This window comes from Pygocentrus nattereri, chromosome 1 (genome assembly GCF_015220715.1).
Source record: "Pygocentrus nattereri isolate fPygNat1 chromosome 1, fPygNat1.pri, whole genome shotgun sequence".
Classification (NCBI taxonomy): domain Eukaryota; kingdom Metazoa; phylum Chordata; class Actinopteri; order Characiformes; family Serrasalmidae; genus Pygocentrus; species Pygocentrus nattereri.
The window spans coordinates 49,433,481-49,455,224 of NC_051211.1; the positions used below are offsets into that span (position 1 = coordinate 49,433,481).

The following is a 21,744-nucleotide window of genomic DNA, read 5'->3' on the forward strand; positions in this document are numbered from 1 at the left end:
ATAAGAAAGATGTTTCTTTGAGGGTTCTTTAGTAAACAGTTCCCTACAGCACCATGAACACTAAGAACCCTTTGCATGATTAAAGATGATGAAAGATGATGCTCTTCAGATTGGCAGAGAATGTCCTGTAGATGGTTCTACATAGAACCTTTTTGACTAGAGTTTTTTTTCTCATTACAAACTTGACACTGTAACAATAGAAGAACCCTTTTTGGTGCTATATAGAACCTCTAAAGAACCATACACCTTGGCGTAAGTACATACAAAATAGCCAAAGTTCAAATCTACCAGCCCTGTTAGAAGTGGACGGTCAGCTCAACTCAAAATGATACAGTAACCGATTTCATAGCTTTTCTTGAATTGATTCAACTTGAGGACACAAAACTTCTTAGTTGAGTCACAAATTCTCTTCAATTTTTTTTAGTTCTGCATCTCAGCGAGGTCAATAAACTCAACTTCCCCACAAGAGACTCTTTCCATCACACAATCCTGCTAGACATTTCTCCTCGAGGGTACACACTTATGGACAGCTATGGCATTGCTGGGGCTCAAACGCACAACCTCCTGTTGTGTGACGGCTTTGTGCTACTTAGGAAAACATGTGAAATAACTTTGATTTTGTGTCTCCAAATGTTTAAATACACTTGAAAAAAATGTGTTTTAGCTTTGAGGCATGGCATCATCTTGTGACCCAAACGTTAATAATTCATCCCAACATCAGGAGGTTGTGACTTTGAATCCCAGCAATACCACAGCCATCCATGTCCTCAAGCCCAAGTGGAAAATGTGCCAGGTGGGACTGTGTGATAGAAGGAGCGCCAGCTAGTGGAGAAAAAAACTCAAGTTCAGCTTTGTTTATCTGACTGAGATGCAGAGCTAGAAACAGCAGCTGCGAGAACTTTTGACTCAACTAAGGAGTTTGAGTTGTGTGAACTTGTGTCCTCAAGTTGAGTCAACTCAAGAAAAGCCATGTAACCAGTTACGACGTCATTTTAAGTTGAGCAGACGTCTCATCTTTCACAGCGAGATTATACTGAAAGTCAAAATGCATTTGCCTTCTGTACTGTGATGTATTACAGAGTGAAACGCTGTATCAGGGAGGGTCTCTGAGCCAGCTGAGGGTTTTCTCTCGGTGGTTGGTCATAAAAAAAACTACATTATTGGGTGATCTATTGTTCCCCACCTGCTGGCCCACAATACACATAAAATCAGAAAACGGTGTGAAGGTGAGCAAAAGCTCTTACGTTTTAGTGGAAGATCACATGGAAGTGGTTTGATATGATGAATGGTGTTTAATCTGAGCAGGAACATCAACTAACAAGGTCGACCTTGATTTTGGGTTGACTTTATGTACAGGGTGTTGCAAAAAACACTGACATCACTTCGTAGTCTAATAACAGCCAATTCAAATCATCTCCAATTTTAACAAAATGTGTAAAAACTAAATTTAATTTTTAATGCGTTTTTTTTCCAGGTTGAAGAATGAAATTCTCTAGAAATGAAAAGGCATTGTGTGTGTTAGAATATGCTCGAACACAGTCAAACAGGAGCGAGCAGCATGCATTAACCAGAAAATTGAATAAAAATGCACCAACTGGAGCTGCGCTGGAGACTGCTACACAAGACATGCTACAGCGTGACTGGCAGGAGCTGGACTACCGACTGGACGTGTGTCGTGTCACAGGCGCTGCGCATATTGAAGATTTGTGAAGCCGTGAAATCGGTTAGAAAATCTACATCCCTCACAATTTCTTGCTCGATTTTGATAAATAAATCTTGTTTTATTCAACATGAAGCCGATTTCATTTCGTTTGCGACTTGTAGTTACTCAGATATTCACACCTCAAATGAAGTCCATTTTTTTGGGACACCCTGTACAGTGAACTAGAGAAATGAAGCTCAGCCCACCTCTAGAACCAGATAGGCTGTGACCATGATACCCACTGGTGGGCAAGCCCAGTCTAGTTATGTTCCTTGTTAAGTTCTCAGATGATTCTACAAGTCCTAGTGCAGCCACAGAATAAAAGCTCTGGCTGTAAAGCTCATATGAGATTAGCTCGATCGGGTTCATGTCACACTGTGCTCTGTCAGTGTGATGGAGACTTGCTAACATGTTAAAGATCACAGAGAGACAGTGAGCAAAAGTTTATATGGTATTTGCACCTCTGAATGAATGGGGTGTTTTGCTGATCTTCTAAGTGAAAATAGTTTAACACATACTCTGCTCACTTAAAACTCACATTTTCCCCAAAATTTTAGTGCAAAATTTTTATTTATTTGCTGAAAAAACAACGTTAAATATAAAATGTGCTAGAACTTTCACACAGGCCACAGATTTTTCCCCGAACATTTTAAATTCCGTAAGTAAACAGTAATTGTGCATTAAAGTGTGTTATTTTCAGGGTGCAAAAGTTTGAATGTCCTCACTTTGTTCATTTTGTGCATTAAAGTGTGTTATTTTCAGGGTGCAAAAGTTCGAATGTCCTCGTTTTTTTCATTTTAGAGGTGAAACTTTCTCTACAGAGAACACATTTCTGCACATTTTGATGTAAACTAATTTGAGTCAATAATACATAGTGTGACTCCACCTCTGAGCTGTGGCTGCTTGGATTGTTTCACGTAAACCGACATTAGTAAGTTACTGTTTTAACCATGTTATCTATGCAGCAAGCCAACTTCACTAAATTGATGAAGTCATCAAATCACCTCTAGACTAGTAGAGAAAGCAGACAGGGGGAGGGTTTAGCAGGATAAATAATGTTGTATTACTTATGTATCCATATAAGGCTAAATCCAGGGCTAGTAAACAGCTTGGGTGGGAAGCCAAGCAGTTATGTCAGTGCTTATGGTACTTATACCCTCCTGAAATGACCTGGCTGCATTTTGAAATGCAGAATATCATGAAGATGCGCAGTCATGTTGGAACAGGAAGGGCCCAAAATCTCTTCGCGCTGAAGCTTTACTCCAGAGAACACGTCTCCACTGCTCTAGAGTCCAGTGGCAACGCTTTGTACCTCTGCGTTCAACGCTTTGCATTGTCCTTGGTGATGTAAAGCTTGGCTGCAGCTGCTCGGCCATGGAAACCCATTCCATGAAGCTCTCTATTCTGTTCTTGAGCTGATCTGAAGACCACATGAAGTTTGGAGGTCTGTAGTGATTGACTCTGCAGACAGTTGTTGACCTCTGCACCTCAGCATCCGCCGACCTGCTCTGTCTTTTTATGTGGCCGCCAACTTTGTGGCTGAGTTGCTGTCGTTCCCAAGCGCTTCCACTTTGTTATAATCCCACTGACAGTTGACTGTGGAATATTTAGTAGTGAGGAAATTTCACGACTGGACTTGTTGCTCAGGTGGCGTCCGATCACGGTACCACACTGGAATTCACTGAGCTCCTGAGAGAGACCCATTCTTTCACTAATGTCTGTAGAAGCAGTCTGCAGGCCTAGGGGCTCGGCTTTATACACCTGTGGCCATGGAAGTGACTAGAACACCTGAATTCAATGATTTAGATGGTGAGTGAAACCTTTTGGCAATATAGTGTATCTGTACTACATATTTTGAGCAGAACTAGTATGTGAGCTATTGCTAACACAGCCCAAGCGTCCGGCCTTATGTTAATTTTAGCTGAGGTGCTTCACTTTCTTACCACAGTTAACCGGATATCCATTCAGTAACTCTTGCAGATACTTGAACATCAGACTTAGATGCAATGTGTATCCCTACATTCCATGAAAGATGATAAAAGAAGGTATTGGTGATAGTTTAGATTTTTTTTTCAATATGTATTGAAATCACTGCACCCTTACTAAGCTGACTCACCTGTCTCCTTCAAATAGGTCGATGTTTTGGCACTGGCTATGTTGTTTGGTTATAAACCAATTTTTCATCACTAGTATTTGTCCACTAGTTTTCTACTTTGTCTGAAGTAAAATACAGCCGGACTGTTGATGTGCATGTGGTGAAAGGCTGCATTTCTATACAGACGGTTTAGACAGAGACAGTAGAATATCTCACCCTGTATGTTTGCGAGTGCAGATAAACGTCACTGTATGGAATTGAGTCCAAAGCTTGAGTCAACTCTCGATTCCTGAATGCCTGGAATCAATGCAGTGTGGGATCGCAGTGCTACCCAAAAGAGCTTTGACTATTATGAGTATCAGCCAAACACAATGAACTAAGAGAGACAAGAAGTAGTGTTAGACTAATTTTTATGACTTAAGTTAATTCTCAAAACTTACTGTTACAAAAAACAAAATCAAAACATACAAACATGTAACAAATATAGAGCACAGTCCTCCCAGTGTGTATATCACAAGCTAGACAGGAACACACCTATGAAACACTGAAAGCCCAGACCACCTCGGTCAACCCCACCGGCCAGTGTGTATCCATATCTGTCTGTTAGTCTCTGCACCCATGAAGCCGTCTGTGTGTCTCTTACTTGTACACTGGGCTTTACACACCTCTCTTCATACTCTGAACCAAGACTACCAGCAAGAGGTGGAGAGGAGGATCAGCAATACGCAGAAACAGAAAGGCTTTCACACCAGGAGTCGTTAAGGTAAAGTCATCTCTATGTGCATCATCAAAAATATAAGCAGTTACTCAGACAGCAAATATAGTTACTGTCCGCCATCTGACCACAATGTTCTGAGATGACAGCAGTCATTTAAGCTGGTAAGCTTTCACAATCACACGCTTACATTCCATCAAACCAAATGTGCGTAATGAGGGCGGCGGTGAGTAACGTTTGTATATTTGATGTTTGTTAACACCTTTAGAGGGCGGCGGTGAGTAATGTTTGTTAACACCTTTAGAGGGCGGCAGTGAGTAATGTTTGTATATTTGATGTTTGTGAATGTCTTTAGAGGGTGGCGGTGAGTAACGTTTGTATATTTGATGTTTGTTAACGTCTTTAGAGGGCGGCGGTGAGTAACGTTTGTTTATTTGATGTTTGTTAACACCTTTAGAGGGCGGCGGTGAGTAATGTTTGTTAACATCTTTAGAGGGCAGTGGTGAGTAATGTTTGTATATTTGATGTTTGTTAACGTCTTTAGACAGCGGCGGTGAGTAATGTTTGTATATTTGATGTTTGTTAACGTCTTTAGAGCGCGGCGGTGAGTAATGTTTGTATATTTGATGTTTGTTAACACCTTTAGAGGGCGGCGGTGAGTAATGTTTGTATATTTGATGTTTGTTAACGTCTTTAGAGGGCGGCGGTGAGTAATGTTTGTATATTTGATGTTTGTTAACACCTTTAGAGGGCGGCGGTGAGTAATGTTTGTATATTTGATGTTTGTTAACGTCTTTAGAGGGCGGCGGTGAGTAATGTTTGTATATTTGATGTTTGTTAACATCTTTAGAGGGCGGCGGTGAGTAATGTTTGTTTATTTGATGTTTGTTAACGTCTTTAGAGCGCAGCGGTGAGTAACGTTTGTTTATTTGATGTTTGTTAACACCTTTAGAGGGCGGCGGTGAGTAATGTTTGTATATTTGATGTTTGTGAACGTCTTTAGAGCGCAGCGGTGAGTAATGTTTGTTTATTTGATGTTTGTTAACACCTTTAGAGGGCAGCGGTGAGTAATGTTTGTTTATTTGATGTTTGTGAACGTCTTTAGAGGGCGGTGGTGAGTAATGTTTGTTTATTTGATGTTTGTGAACGTCTTTAGAGGGCGGTGGTGAGTAATGTTTGTTTATTTGATGTTTGTTAACGTCTTTAGAGCGCAGCGGTGAGTAATGTTTGTTTATTTGATGTTTGTGAACGTCTTTAGAGCGCGGCGGTGAGTAATGTTTGTATATTTGATGTTTGTGAACGTCTTTAGAGCGCTGCGGTGAGTAATGTTTGTTTATTTGATGTTTGTGAACGTCTTTAGAGCGCGGCGGTGAGTAATGTTTGTATATTTGATGTTTGTGAACGTCTTTAGAGCGCGGCGGTGAGTAATGTTTGTTTATTTGATGTTTGTGAACGTCTTTAGAGCGCGGCGGTGAGTAATGTTTGTTTATTTGATGTTTGTGAACGTCTTTAGAGCGCGGCGGTGAGTAATGTTTGTTTATTTGATGTTTGTGAACGTCTTTAGAGCGCAGCGGTGAGTAATGTTTGTTTATTGGATGTTTGTTAACACCTTTAGAGGGCGGCGGTGAGTAATGTTTGTATATTTGATGTTTGTGAACGTCTTTAGAGCGCAGCGGTGAGTAATGTTTGTTTATTTGATGTTTGTTAACACCTTTAGAGGGCGGCGGTGAGTAATGTTTGTTTATTTGATGTTTGTTAACACCTTTAGAGGGCGGCGGTGAGTAATGTTTGTTTATTTGATGTTTGTGAACGTCTTTAGAGGGCGACGGTGAGTAACGTTTGTTTATTTGATGTTTGTGAACGTCTTTAGAGGGCGGCGGTGAGTAATGTTTGTATATTTGATGTTTGTTAACACCTTTAGAGGGCGGCGGTGAGTAATGTTTGTTTATTTGATGTTTGTGAACGTCTTTAGAGCGCGGCGGTGAGTAATGTTTGTATATTTGATGTTTGTGAACGTCTTTAGAGCGCGGCGGTGAGTAATGTTTGTTTATTTGATGTTTGTTAACACCTTTAGAGGGCGGCGGTGAGTAATGTTTGTTTATTTGATGTTTGTGAACGTCTTTAGAGCGCAGCGGTGAGTAATGTTTGTTTATTTGATGTTTGTTAACACCTTTAGAGGGCGGCGGTGAGTAATGTTTGTTTATTTGATGTTTGTTAACACCTTTAGAGGGCGGCGGTGAGTAATGTTTGTTTATTTGATGTTTGTTAACACCTTTAGAGGGCGGCGGTGAGTAATGTTTGTTTATTTGATGTTTGTTAACGTCTTTAGAGCGCGGCGGTGAGTAATGTTTGTTTATTTGATGTTTGTGAACGTCTTTAGAGCGCAGCGGTGAGTAATGTTTGTTTATTTGATGTTTGTTAACACCTTTAGAGGGCGGCGGTGAGTAATGTTTGTTTATTTGATGTTTGTTAACACCTTTAGAGGGCGGCGGTGAGTAATGTTTGTTTATTGGATGTTTGTTAACACCTTTAGAGGGCGGCGGTGAGTAATGTTTGTATATTTGATGTTTGTGAACGTCTTTAGAGCGCAGCGGTGAGTAATGTTTGTTTATTTGATGTTTGTTAACACCTTTAGAGGGCGGCGGTGAGTAATGTTTGTTTATTTGATGTTTGTTAACACCTTTAGAGGGCGGCGGTGAGTAATGTTTGTTTATTTGATGTTTGTGAACGTCTTTAGAGGGCGACGGTGAGTAACGTTTGTTTATTTGATGTTTGTGAACGTCTTTAGAGGGCGGCGGTGAGTAATGTTTGTATATTTGATGTTTGTTAACACCTTTAGAGGGCGGCGGTGAGTAATGTTTGTTTATTTGATGTTTGTGAACGTCTTTAGAGCGCGGCGGTGAGTAATGTTTGTATATTTGATGTTTGTGAACGTCTTTAGAGCGCGGCGGTGAGTAATGTTTGTTTATTTGATGTTTGTGAACGTCTTTAGAGCGCGGCGGTGAGTAATGTTTGTTTATTTGATGTTTGTGAACGTCTTTAGAGCGCAGCGGTGAGTAATGTTTGTTTATTTGATGTTTGTTAACACCTTTAGAGGGCGGCGGTGAGTAATGTTTGTTTATTTGATGTTTGTTAACACCTTTAGAGGGCGGCGGTGAGTAATGTTTGTTTATTTGATGTTTGTTAACACCTTTAGAGGGCGGCGGTGAGTAATGTTTGTTTATTTGATGTTTGTTAACGTCTTTAGAGCGCGGCGGTGAGTAATGTTTGTTTATTTGATGTTTGTGAACGTCTTTAGAGCGCAGCGGTGAGTAATGTTTGTTTATTTGATGTTTGTTAACACCTTTAGAGGGCGGCGGTGAGTAATGTTTGTTTATTTGATGTTTGTTAACACCTTTAGAGGGCGGCGGTGAGTAATGTTTGTTTATTTGATGTTTGTTAACACCTTTAGAGGGCGGCGGTGAGTAATGTTTGTTTATTTGATGTTTGTTAACGTCTTTAGAGGGCGGCGGTGAGTAATGTTTGTTATTTGATGTTTGTTAACGTCTTTAGAGGGCGGCGGTGAGTAATGTTTGTATATTTGATGTTTGTGAACGTCTTTAGAGCGCAGCGGTGAGTAATGTTTGTTTATTTGATGTTTGTTAACACCTTTAGAGGGCAGCGGTGAGTAACGTTTGTATATTTGATGTTTGTTAACGTCTTTAGAGCGCAGCGGTGAGTAATGTTTGTATATTTGATGTTTGTTAACACCTTTAGAGGGCGGCGGTGAGTAACGTTTGTATATTTGATGTTTGTTAACGTCTTTAGAGCGCAGCGGTGAGTAATGTTTGTTAACATCTTTAGAGGGCAGTGGTGAGTAATGTTTGTTTATTTGATGTTTGTTAACACCTTTAGAGGGCGGTGGTGAGTAATGTTTGTATATTTGATGTTTAATAACACCTTTAGAGGGCGGCTGTGAGTAATGTTTGTTTATTTGATGTTTAATAACACCTTTAGAGGGCGGCTGTGAGTAATGTTTGTATATTTGATGTTTAATAACACCTTTAGAGGGCGGCGGTGAGTAACGTTTGTTTATTTGATGTTTGCTAGTAATACCTGTAGAGGGCAGTAGTGAGCAATGTTTGTTTATCTGAACTGAAGCTCTATCAGTTGTCTGAAAGCATCAACAGCTGGAAAGCAGGACAGCTCATCATTTGGGCACCTTAAGCTTGCACTTCAGTACAGTTAACCAAGAAAGATAACTATGTTGTTAATAACAATTACTGAAATGGTGTCTGCCAGCTAAAATTTCAGGCCTGTGACAGGTCTAGCTATTGTTTATATTTTATAGGATGCACATGAATTACTTAACAACTAATGTGAAACCCTTTCTTTGAATCTGTATCATTCATGCCCACGGAGCACCTGTCTTTTCATACGTTTCCCCTGCAGCACTTCATTCTTTTTTTCTTAAATATGGAAAGAGATTTAGTTGCTCAGACACACTTGCACGCATGCGCAGACACACACTTGCACGCATGCGCAGACACACACACACACACACACACACACACACACACGGCTGTTTGTCACTCACACAGCAATACTGCATTTGTGACTCATTCAGGCTGTAGCAGACCCAGAGCAACCTCGTCAGCCTTGCTGGCACAAGGCCTCTCTATCCAGACGATTAAGTGTCTCAGTGGTCCTTCTAGGGTTCTGGATCTGGACAGGCTGCTTTGGGTCCTGGCTCGTTCCCCCTCCCTCCCCAAAATCCCCTCTCGTCTTGGTTGAAATGGCTCTCTCTCTCTCTCTCTCTCTCTCTCTCTCTTTCTCTCTCTCTCCCCGGTGGAGGTTCTTGCTCAGGTGCATCCATGTAAAGTGGGGATCAGTTCCAGGGTTGAAACCGTTGCAGATCCAAACCCAGAGTCTTTTCTCCGTCCTACCACTGTGGCACCTCCCACAAAGAACAGTATAGATCTCTGGCAGAGGAAAAAGAAGAACTGATGTCAACCTTTGAACTCAGCAGGAACATTTATATAAACACTGCTGGAGCTACATTTACACAGCTGCACAGCTTCCAGCACATCATGTGTGGTATTTAACAGAAAACACTACAGTTATGTGTCGTAAGTGTGATGACAGAAGCAATGGGTCAGCTCCCTAGCGCCACCTAGTGCCAGAGCGGGAACTGACAGCAGGCCTCTGACCATCCGTCAGCCAGCAATCCCACTTGCTATTGTTATATTACATCTCTGATTTTAGCCTTCATATTATAAACAAAGGCCTTCAGTTTACATTGATTGAGTATTAAAAACCATCTGATATTAAATATGAAACATAATTGGTCATTCATAATAAAGCCCGTCTTGCTGTGTATCAGAGTTTAAGCACTGATCATGAATCCAAGAGGACAGAAGATGAATAAAAAACACATCTGCCTTACACTAATTGTTTATTTTTACTTATAATAACCAACAGAATAATAATTTTCAATAACTCTGTGTGAAGAAGGCTGCAGCACGGCTTTATCAACAACAAGCACAACCCGGGATACGGAAAAGAAAGATCAACGTCAAGCTGCTACAATTCTGAAGCTAGGCAACCTATCAGGACTCTTTCAGGACACGGACCAACAATAAGTAGTAGTACTGATAAGTAGATTGTTGACTGATGATACAGATGAGGGATTAAAAAATTCAAATGTTAAGAGTAATATATAAAATAAGACTACACTTTAATAATAAGAAGTATTAATGACAAACAACAGATGAGATAAAAATAAAACATAATGAAATAAAAAGAAACAGAAGGTGCAAGACAGTAAACCAACTGGGGCAGTCGTGGGGTGGAGGTTAGGGATCTGGCCCTGTGACCGGAAGGTTCGATCCCCAGAGCCGACAGTCCATGACTGAGGTGTCCTTGAGCAAGACACCTAACCCCCAACTGCTCCACGGGCGCCATGGATAGGGCTGCCCACCGCTCCGGGCAAGTGTGCTCACTGGCCCCTAATGTGTGTGTTCACTAGTGTGTATGTGGTGTTGCACTTCACGGATGGGTTAAATGCAGAGATGGAATTTCCCCAGTGGTGGGATCAAAATAGTATCACTTAACATCATATCACTTAACACTTATCATATATAAAAAGAATAAAAACAATAATAAAACATAAAATAAAGACACAGCGAAAACATACCAAAAAGCATGTTAAGCTTAAGTTGTTCATGTGACACCAGAGAGCAAAGTTTTAGAGTTTTCTGTAATGAATTCCAGCTCATCAGCTCACTGGTCAAGCCTAACCGAGAAGCCAGCGTCCAGCTCCTTAGCACTGCACACGGCTCCCCAGCCTCATGTCACCACACCTGATCTTCGACACTCTGCTCAAAAACTGAAAGCTAGTAATCCCTTTCAGAACGGAACGCAGCTCAATAAGCGCTTGTTATGAATTGGTTTAGGCCGAGTTTCTGTTTGTATGTTTTCTTATTCTAAAACGGGGTGTTTTAGGGCCATAATCAAAAATCTCAGCTAGGGCTCCCGAGTGGCGTTGGCCGTGTCATCGGGAGATCATGAGTTCGATCCATGGTGCTACAGCCGTCCGTGGCCGGGAGTCCAAGAGAGCACAATTGGCCTCGCTCTCTCTGGGTGTGTAGGGTGGCCCCCCTTCTCCCCCCATCACTCAACGTGATGCTAGTCAGTGCAGGCATCTGTTAGCTGAAGTAACAGATCTGGCGGTTGGCGCTTTCCTCCGAGTGCGTTCGGCTGTCCCGTGACGTCGTGTGAGTGGCAGTTCGAAAAAGAAGCAGTGGCTGGTTTCACAGGTCTCGGAGGAAGCCTGTGCAGCCTTCACCCTCCTAGTGTTGGTAGCATCATGTGATCATGTCCTAACTAGCGGGAATTGGAAAAACAACGAAACTGGGGAGAAAATCGGGTTAAAAAAAACAAAAAACAAAAAACAAACTCTCAGCTAATTCATGGGCCATCCCTGCTTTTGTTTCATTATTTTACTTGGCAAGATCCAGTGGGGTCAGTGTTTATTGAAAATATGCCAAAACTGCAAAATAGGCACTGAATACTTCTATATAAAAATAATTCTAAATAAACTGTTTTAGGCATTTGTTCTTAAAGCTGCGTAATTGTTTGAACTAGACACCAGACCTCTTTTCTTTCTGTGTAACTGCTGGTCCACAGATTGTTGTTGGGGGTCAGAACACACAATATGTTGCAGTGCATACTGGGGACTGTAGTGCATCTCTGCATGAAATGGGCTAGTAAGAAAAGAGAATTAAAATAATTTCATGGGAATAGGACCGTGTCACGGGCCTGACTTGGCCCGCGGGCCTCGTGTTTAACACATGGGTTCTAAAAGGTCTTAAAAGGTTACAAACACAATACTATGGAGATCATATTCTTTACATGTTAAATGAATGCAACAGCAGCATTGAGACCCGAGGCAGTGCTGTGATGAGGCCCAGTCCAATTTTTTCACTGACCCTCACAAAACACTGCTAAAGTTGACTTTAGTGCTAAAACAAATGAAAATCAAATCAAATCAAATTTATTTGTGGCGCTTTTTACAACGGATGTCGTCACAAAGCAGCTTCACAGAATTCCGGAAAAGACAGAGTTTTAACAAGAACGTAAACCCCTCAGGTGAGCAAGCCAGGGGCGACAGTGGCAAGGAAAAAATGCATTTGCTAAACAGGTAATATTTAAAATCCCATTTTTGATGAAGTCCCAGTTTTACACAATCATGAGGCGTTTGCTAAGTGTACATCTTCCTCGTCCACAGAGTAAAATTCAAGGTTCGGCCCACTGGCTACTTTGTTGTGCCCATCTAAACCGGCAGTCCTGGCGTCGCTACTGTTTAAGATATCACGTTATTAATGGAACAAAAAAACAAATCAGATTAAACAGCAGAAATGACTTCTTCTTTGCTTTGACCGAAAAGGGTTAAACACAGACAGTTGCTCACCACAGGCCTTTGCCTGCTGCACTCCTCCTCTGCTGGGCCAGGCTGTAGATCTCCTGCAGCTGTTTCTTCTGATCGTCACTCAGACACTGTGTCAGAGACTGATACCAGCTCACGTCTGAGCTCTGCACTCCTGTAAAAGCCACACATTGTCGACACTTATTTACTGCAACACAGCACAACAGCAGCGCTAAGATGAACATGTTTGTGTTCTAACAGTTCGGAGTGAGTGCACACTGCGTTCAACTTCTGAGCGGTGTGGGGTAACTGTTGATTTTTGTTTTAGCTACAGTGCACAGTAGACGACTCGGGACAATTTAAGAATAAATGATGTATTATTGTGCTGGTAAGGAGACTCCGACCTATAGTTGAACCTCAGATTGAGGAGGAACAACGTGGATTCCATCCCAGCCGTGGATTAGTGTGTTTTGCCATGTTTAAAACACACAATTTCAGCCATACTGTAACGTATCAATCGATACTTTGGGCTCAAATGCACAACAGCAAACTAGAAAACTTTCACACAAGTCCCCTTTTAGAATAAATAAATAAGTAAGCAAAGAAATAAACAACTAATCCAAAAGCACACACATCCTGTTCAAACGTTCTGCAGTGCTGCTACTGGGATGCAGACGTCCAACACTAATATCGGAGTAAGGTCTACGGATCCGATTAAGAAATCCGATAAAGAGAGCTGGGTTTTAGCTCAGTATTCTGAGTTTGCAGCACACGTAGACTCTTACTCTGATTTCTTTTGGATTTCTCCGGTCTGTGCATGTGTGCAAATAGACCGCCGTGCTGGAAATAAGTGAGCAGCGCTGCCACAAAACGCAGCAAATCACCTTCGGAGCGATGCTGAAATCAACTACATGCTTGGTGAAATGAAGTGTTTAATATTCTTCATCTTCCAGATAATTTATGTATATATTTTCAGGTAAACTGGCAACATTTATTTATTTATTTTTTTTAAAGCTGCGTGCATGTTTTACATTATGTTTCCGTCACGTCTTCTTCTGTGAGTTTATTGGCTGGATTTAAAGCAGAAATCCAATTACTGTCTGACTCATGTAGACCTGGAGTTTCCCCATTATCTGATTACTCAAGTGCATAGAAATGTATTGATAAGATTACTGACAAAATCACATTTTCTGCAGTTATCGGATTATTAAGTGCACATTAATGCACTCATAAATGTGCTAAAATGGTGGAAAGAGACCTGAAGTGCACAAAACCTGCCCATCCATAAGAGAAAATACAGCCTGGTTAGGCATCACTGCACTCCACACCTTCATGCTGTCAACACAATAAAGGATATAGAACAACAGCAAAAAAAACCCCAAAACACTCAATACTAACCAATGAAAAAGAAGGACAGCAATGTTTTCACCACTAATGTTTGAGTACTTTCACTTGCTTTACTCAAAGCTGCATCACTCAAAAATTCCAAGTCTTTAAACCCTTAGCAGTTGAACAGGTGAACTATAATCCAGGTGATGACCTCCTAACACAAAACACCCCCCTAGAATAGACAGCACTTCGGGAGTTCACTTAGAGTTGGCCAGCATAACCAGGAGCTATCATGACAGGCTGTTTTCTAAGAGCACTACTTTGTGATTACGCTATTGCTGCTTCAGGAGATCATAATAATACAGTGCCCATCTCGACAGTGCTCAAGGACTGCAGCTCTTTTTATTACTAAACAACAATTTTACAAGATAGTGATAACAGTGAGCTACAGGCTAGTCTACCTCTGGATGGTTTGCTTGCTTTCAGGAACCCAGCTAAAAGACCTAAACATCAACAGAGGGCCACAGCACTGCTCTCCACCTGACAGAGTATTGATTTATTCCCATCATGCTATTTAAGTGCTCTCCAAATACATCACTGTATGGACAGGATTCGCAAAACCCAAAAGAAGAATCCCACAGCCATACGGCCAGGTAACGTTAGCATGTCTAGATCGTTACTCCACTGGCTGTTTGGGAGTTTGCGTGGATCCAGGCTAATTTTACCTTTATATAATTGTTTGACATCCGTCTGGAGCTGGTTAAGATACACTCCCCTTTCATTTGATTTATTACAAAACATGACCAGCCAGAAAAAAAACACAATAAAACAGCACCTCTAAGCTCTCACAGCGTATACTAGTATTTACAGTATGTAAACAAAGAACGAACCCTGCCAATATGGCGGAACAATCCCATAATGCAGCGCAATGTCTTGTCCATTCCCAAGCTCTGTACACTTGAGCTGATGCTACTGCTAAAACAATATTTTTCCATCATGTTCTCTGCATTTGCCGAGTTATTTGTAGAAGCACGCCTGATCAAAAGTAAACCTAATGCGCCTTCAGGTTTTTAAAGGTGACCTTATTGCTGGTTGCCATGACTTTATTGATGGATATGAACAAACAGATCCTACGCTTAGCTTGGAAAGTTTGAAATAAAGAAAAAAAGTTATTCAGGAAGTTTTAAGACTACTTTTGAGCACTGTAAGTAAGCATGAATAAATAAATACACAATTTACAAACTTACAAACATAGTCGGGTCAGTCAAGACACTGAAGCTATGAGGCTTATGTAGCTAACAAGTAATGGAAGCTTAACCGCCAACCTGAACTGTGCAAACTGCGTATGTAAATGATCACACATCTGTTTCAAACTGCACTGTTTTGTTACACAGACGTGCTAATGCTGTTTCTGCCACTGTATGACACACCGCTGTTGATAAAAACGGACAAAACAGGGACAATTCAGGCTTCATTACGGCTCCTGTTGTTCTCCATGCCACAATATTGCTTCAATCATTCGTTGGCTACATTAGCCTTGTAGCTCATGTGGAAAAAACTAAAGATGCAAACTTCAGACAAATCTTAGTGGCTTGACTTCACTTGGGAGCAAAAATTACGCATATTTGAATAGAATCTTTAGGGGAAAACAAACAAAAACAAACAAACAAACAAACAAACACTAGCACTTACGAAGCAGGGAGGCAGAAAAGAACTGATACTCGTCCTCTCCGTTATCGTAGTCCAGTGGTGTACTGTATTCCTCCAAGGCGGTGCCCTCCAGACCTTCTTCACCCCAGTAATCATCATCGTCATCATCATCATCTTCATCTTCGTTGTCATTGCCACTGGAAGCACTGGCTGGCTGCATGCTGGAACTCTTCTCTCCCACCTCATCCTCATCACTTGGAATCTCCTCTGAGAAATCAAACATCCCAGTGTATTATATAACCTATTTTACAGTCGTCCCACACAGACAATATGCAATCCTATCTATTATACCTACACTGTAGCACAGAGTGGTTACTGTTTTCCAAAAGGAGAGCTGTGCAATTCACACCCCTGTTCCCTTTGCACATCATGTTATTAGTGAGAATGGAAAAAGGCTGCATGGCAACTCACTGAAGCTGAACTTTGGGTTGGCATGGCTAGAGGGGGATACAGGTAAATGAGATGAGGAATTCCAGCTTGGAAAATCACTTCTGGGCATCCGTGACCGCCTTAAAAGTACGTCTGTACACTTGGTTACACAAGAACATTGGGAAGCTAGAGGGGGCTGTAGGGAAACGCAGTGTAATTAATTCCTATTTATTTCAGTCAGCTGCCTGACGCCTCAGGTTTTAGAGGTGGTGATGATAAACCAGTAGACTGAGTACTGCTGTGACTGGAGAGAATGAAATATGCAGAGGTTTAGCCATAAACTACTATTTAAAAAATAATGATGTTTTAATAACAATTAATTAGTGGTGTCAACGGTAATTCATTAACATAGAGTTAAAGCAATACATTCTTAAAGGGCCCATTTCATGGAAAACATGCATTTTTAATGAGTCTGATGTAGTATATAGACATATAAACATTTCTTAGGCTCCGTTATGAGACACAGATGTGTGTCTGTGTGTCAGTGTGAGCAAAAAAAAACCCAGAATCTGACACTTCCGATCCTGATTTGAGGCACTTTCCTATGTGGGAGTAAAATCTGTATCCGATCACCAGCAATGCGACTCAGTCTGAACAGCCAGATTGGAATTCATGTGGTTTTTGCGTCAGTCCAACTCCACATCCGTCATAATTTTGCACTGCTGAGACCTCATAATCTTTCAGGCTGATGTTTCTGTACCTTAAAAATGAGAAGAGGCTTATCGCAACTGCTCCGTGTTCGAAGAGATTTTGAAAGAAACGACTGAATGTGGCCATAGGAGAACGAGGCTTCAAGGAAAAGCCTTAAAGCAAAGTTTAAGAAATCCGAGGACGCAAAGTGACTCTGTCTGAACGACGTGCCTTTTTTTAAACGGTGAGTTCGAACACATTCTGGGTGATGAGCTCCAGGAACGACTAGTGTTTGTTGGCAGTTTACCTCTGGATGAGCCACTTGAAGCAACATGAAGCATTGTGATGATCTGTTCAGACTAATATCGCATATCGATCACATTTAAAAGGTACGGCGAACAGCCAAAAACAAAACATCTGATTTGGCATGTAAACATAGCCACAATGTACCGTCCAGTCCCCAGTCTGTAGTCCATATACGAACACTAAGCTGCAAAAATGGCTCATGTTGAATTCTGTTTTCATGATGCCACAAAAATTCTGGCATTTACACACATTCAATCTATAGCAGTTTAACCCCCATTCATACTGAAGTTATAGGGAGTGTTTCAGCTCTGAGAGCTATCTGAATGAGGCACCATACAGGGCAGCCAATCAGAACAGAGTTCTTGTACATACATCAGTCTTGGGGTGCATTCACACCTCCATTGTTTGATACGGACCTACTTTTTTTTTTCTTTAGTTCGGTCCATTTTGACAGGTGTGAACACCTGCACTCAAGTACGCACTAAACAACTGAACTTTGGCCCACCAAAATTCATGGGTCTTACTTATGATTACTTATTATAAATGTTTCACAGCCCTAACAAAAACAAACAGCAAAAAGCACTGAAACCAATGCAGTAATCCACAGGTACATGGCTCCAGCTCTAGAGGGCAAAAGCTCTGCATGGTACGTTTTCCACACGTGATTCAACCTCTCAAATATAGAACTATTTTCCTCCAGCTGAGAGCCTTGTAATAAAGATGGAAACCACGGCAAAGGCTGAATCCACGCCGGCTTCTTACCGTTCTCATCTTCATCGGCGCCCTGCACCCTGGAGAGCTGCTCGGGCTTGTTTAGGACCCGGGAGGCATAGATGTGTTTGAGACCCAAGAAAAGGAGCAAGATGGAGGGAATGATCTGACTGGCCACACCTTCCAAAACCGCCGGCCTGCTAGACAGCTCCATGAGCAGACTCAGGCCGATGATGCACATCTTACGGTCGTGCAGCCTACACATAGGAACACCACAGACATTACACTACGCCAGGGGTCGGCAACCTAAACGTTAAGAAAAGCCATTTTGTCCTTTAAACAAAAACCAAACCATCTTGAGAGCCACAATATTTTAAATCCATTTCACCGCCGTGGCTCTATATGTCCTAGTATATGCTAATGATCTACTATCGGAATGAAATCACAGACTTAGTTCGCTCTGCTTTAAGCTTCAGCTCAGCTATAGCTGCTTTTCTTGCATCTCTGGTAGGAAACTTTTCCATTCTCCAGCTTCTTGTTTGAACTTTCCTGCTCCACCTGCTGCACCATTTAAGGCAGAATGTGAAAATTCAAACAAGGAGGACGAGAAGCCTTCAACTTCATGATTTTTTAGTGTTTGATAGTTTCTCATTGCAGATTAAACAGATCATCATAACCAGCTGGAGTGATTATAAAAGCAAAAGTCCATCTGTCTCCAAATTATCGATGTTTGTCTTAAATCTTTCTCTTTGCCATTTCATTAGGTCCTAGCAAGGCCAGATTGTCAGTATTGCTATAGTGGTCAGCAGTCTGCACACCAAGCTTAATGGTTAAAAGTGGCATTAACATTAAATTAGCAGTTATACATTAAATGGTCTTAAACGCTGGAGTTATTGTTAAAACTGTGTTGAACGACCAGCAGAGCTTTATTTTATTGCAAAGGAGGATTATTTTAGTTTTGCCTAAAAATCTAATTGTATTGTGGAGCCACAACAGGGCAGTAAAAGAGCCACATGTTGCTGACCCCTTGTATTATGGCCACACCATGTCTAAAAACCTCACCGGAAAGACAATTACTGATAATAATAACTAACGAAAAACAAGGAGGAGCCAGTTATCTACCTCCTAACTGTCAGCCATATTAGTGTTCAGGATGAAGTACATTAGCTTTTTGCATGAATCCATTAGAAAACACAGACCAAGGGCCAAATATGTGACACAAAATTCAAATTTGTAGTTTCAAAAGTGTAGGACAAAAGTATGGAAGCAAGCAGTGACTGAAATATTTCATAATTAACTTTACAAATCCAACAAACAACAAAATTATTGATGCATAGTGGTCACCTTCGCTAACAACTGAATGGGAGAATCCCATGGATAAGATTACAGCTGCCATAAAACAATTTCTAGCAGTAACACTGCACATATCATGCTTTGAGTGCGCATTAGGGTGTAAGAAGTCATACCCGAGGAAGAACTCTGTGTCGTTCATCCACTGGTTGATGAACTGGGCAGTAATGGGCTCGGGGCTGTGAGGGAAGCGGATGTTCTCCAGTGTGTGCATTAGCAGTGAAGGGCTATAGTACAGTGCAGCGATAGCCACCTGCAGACACATGGTGCGTAGCTCTGTCGACTTTACACCCCGCGTCAGCCGCTCCAACACCGCTTCCACAAATAGTGGGATACACTGAGAGACACAAGCATGATCACGCTTCTAAATCTCGTAAAAAAACATTTAAGGGGGGTTGTGTTTAAGTATGCACAATGCAAAAATAAGGCTACGTTCACATTACCTCATCGATCAAATCCGGTCTCTCTGACAAGACGGTTCACGCTCGTTTAGGTAAGTGAGTCCAGATGGTCTAATCACTAATCATCTAATCACTAATCACTAATAAGAATATGTATCCGATCTAGGACCGCATGTGAAAGTGGCTCAGGTCAGATTTGAAAAGACCAGATTTGTGTGTCCACTCAGCCCTGAAAACATCAGAGTCACATGAGGGGAAAATCAGAGTTGTGCCACTTCAGCCTGGTAATGTGAACGTAGCCCAGGACACTGTCTGTTATACACAATGTCTTACTCATTGAGTCACTTTGCCAAACAGCCTAGTCTTAATCCCTGTCCTGGACACCAATGTTGTCCTGTACAGAAAGGAAGTGTTTTTCAAGCTAAACGCCATTTGCTCAGCACAGTATTTTAAACCAAAAGTACAACTTTCCCCAAGTACAACTTAAAAATGTCTGCAGTAATCATTAGTTCAATCTTTTTGTATTTACTTGTACTGTTACCACCTTATCTGCTCGGCTGCTGTTGCTTTGTGCTAAATGTATAATTCCGGGGGAATTATAATTTTGTTCCTCACCCCACCTGACTGTACTGAGGAGCACCAAAGCTTGACTTGGCTGAATTTCTACTCTACACCTACACTGGGCTGACTACATGGTTTGCAACTGCTGTACAGAGTCTTTTTAATGCTGTTTTCCATGCCCATCTGGCAGACTACCAGACTCTCCCCCTGGCTGACCTGGTCAATGCCCCGGCCACGACACTGTAAAATGATGACCTCCAGGAGTTTGGCAGCATGGCACTCTGCATCCTCCCCTGCATCGCTTGTTAGGACCTGAGGGTCAGAGAGCAAGAAAGCTCAACAACAGAGAACATTCAAAACAGACAGTTTCAGGATTTATAGCCTGTGTAAGCCCACCTTTTTGCACATGGTGTAAATGACCTCCAAGTGTTTGGGATTGGAGAGTAAGGTGTCCGTGTCCACAGTTACGTAATTATGCAAAAGAGGCATCATATCTGCAGAGACGCAGCAAACGCATCATCATGGTCATGATTAATACAGTAAAAACAATATATTGACTTATTCAATCATAGCTTTGAAAATGCATTCATTTCTTTATTTACTTTTTTTTTTTTTCTCAAAACAACCGAACTGAAGTTAAAGGGGACATTTTTACACAGTTTTTTAGTTTTTACAAAATGTCTACAATATTTAATGGTTAGGCAGTCATTCAGAGTGGTTTGATGTGAAATGGTTCATTGTAGAGAAACGTACCAACTCAGATTTCTTTACAGTGGTGGAGATGGGGGTGCGTTTGTACTATTTTGCCTTAAAATGCCCTGCATGCACCTCTCCACCCTGCATGAATTTTAAAAGTACTTTTAAGGCCAAATCCTTGGCATCAAGGTTTTAGGCACCAGGCAACGTATATGTGAAATGTAAAACTTTTCTGTGATGGAGATTTTAGAGGAATTAAACACATAAGACTGGTACCCTAACCTCTGGTCGTGGGCTGGAGGTTAGAGTACCAGCCTTGTGACCAAAAGGTTCTATCCCAATCAATCTCAAAGCACCCTTCAGCAAGGCACACAAGCCTCAATTGCTCCTTGGGTGCTGTAGATAGGGCTGCCCACTACTCTGGACAAGTGTGCTCATTGCCCCCTAGAGTATATGTCAGGGGGTGTGGGTGTTTCACTGAATGAACGGGATAAATGCGATTAGGCAATTAGTGAATTAGTTACATAAATATTTACATATTTATTTCTTTTAAATAACAAATTTTGGTCGTTGTTGCCCATCTAGCTCCTCTCTTAGTCACGGTCATTTCCACTGCAGAATCTGTGGTCAATACGACTTTGACCAGGGCTCTGAGAAAGACAGAAACTTTCTGGCCGGTACAGAGTCAATAACGCTCGTTAGCTTGGTCTGTGATGGAGTTTGGTCCAACCTGTGAAATAGTCGAAGCAGTCGTGCTGGAAGACGTCATAAAGCACCCCCAGCAGCTGCCACATCTGAGGGGAGATAGTCTGGCAGGTGAGACCAAAGGCCAGTGACAGAATCTCCTCATAGAACTCTGAGGCAGACAGAGAGACAGTAAGAGTGGGTGACGCCTTAATTTAGACTCTAGATTCTGGCATCACCTTCAAAGCAATACAAGAATATAGGCCTACAGTACCAGTCAAAAGTTTATCATCCAAAAAGACTTCACAGAAATGTTCTCCTTATCTTTGCTTTGTTACACAATTTAAAATAACAGTGAAACTACTGATGCACATTCATGTAGATTTAACACACCAAAACCCAAAAGAAAGAATTCTTTCATATATAATATTCGCCATTTTATTTATGCTTTGGAATTAACATAATAAAGCTGATAAAGGCGACAATCGCCATGTAGGGAATGTGAACTGACAGAGAACT

The 21,744-nt window shown here is 41.5% G+C and overlaps 1 protein-coding gene across 2 annotated transcripts in view; it reads right to left on the reverse strand.

Annotated features, from left to right (window-relative positions):
- Positions 1 to 8,493: 8,493 nt before the first annotated feature.
- ipo8 (importin 8) overlaps positions 8,494 to 21,744 on the reverse strand; it is a 35,815-nt gene continuing 22,564 nt past the window's right edge. For both annotated transcript variants that reach the window (XM_017698916.2, XM_017698915.2), the window contains exons 18-25: positions 21,272 to 21,397; positions 20,242 to 20,339; positions 20,062 to 20,157; positions 19,000 to 19,220; positions 17,585 to 17,790; positions 15,440 to 15,664; positions 12,464 to 12,593; positions 8,494 to 9,473 (exon numbers count right to left, since the gene is read on the reverse strand). In XM_017698916.2, coding sequence (XP_017554405.1) covers position 9,473; positions 12,464 to 12,593; positions 15,440 to 15,664; positions 17,585 to 17,790; positions 19,000 to 19,220; positions 20,062 to 20,157; positions 20,242 to 20,339; positions 21,272 to 21,397 — 1,103 coding nt within the window. In that variant the 3' untranslated portion in view covers positions 8,494 to 9,472. The remainder of the gene's footprint in view (positions 9,474 to 12,463; positions 12,594 to 15,439; positions 15,665 to 17,584; positions 17,791 to 18,999; positions 19,221 to 20,061; positions 20,158 to 20,241; positions 20,340 to 21,271; positions 21,398 to 21,744) is intronic.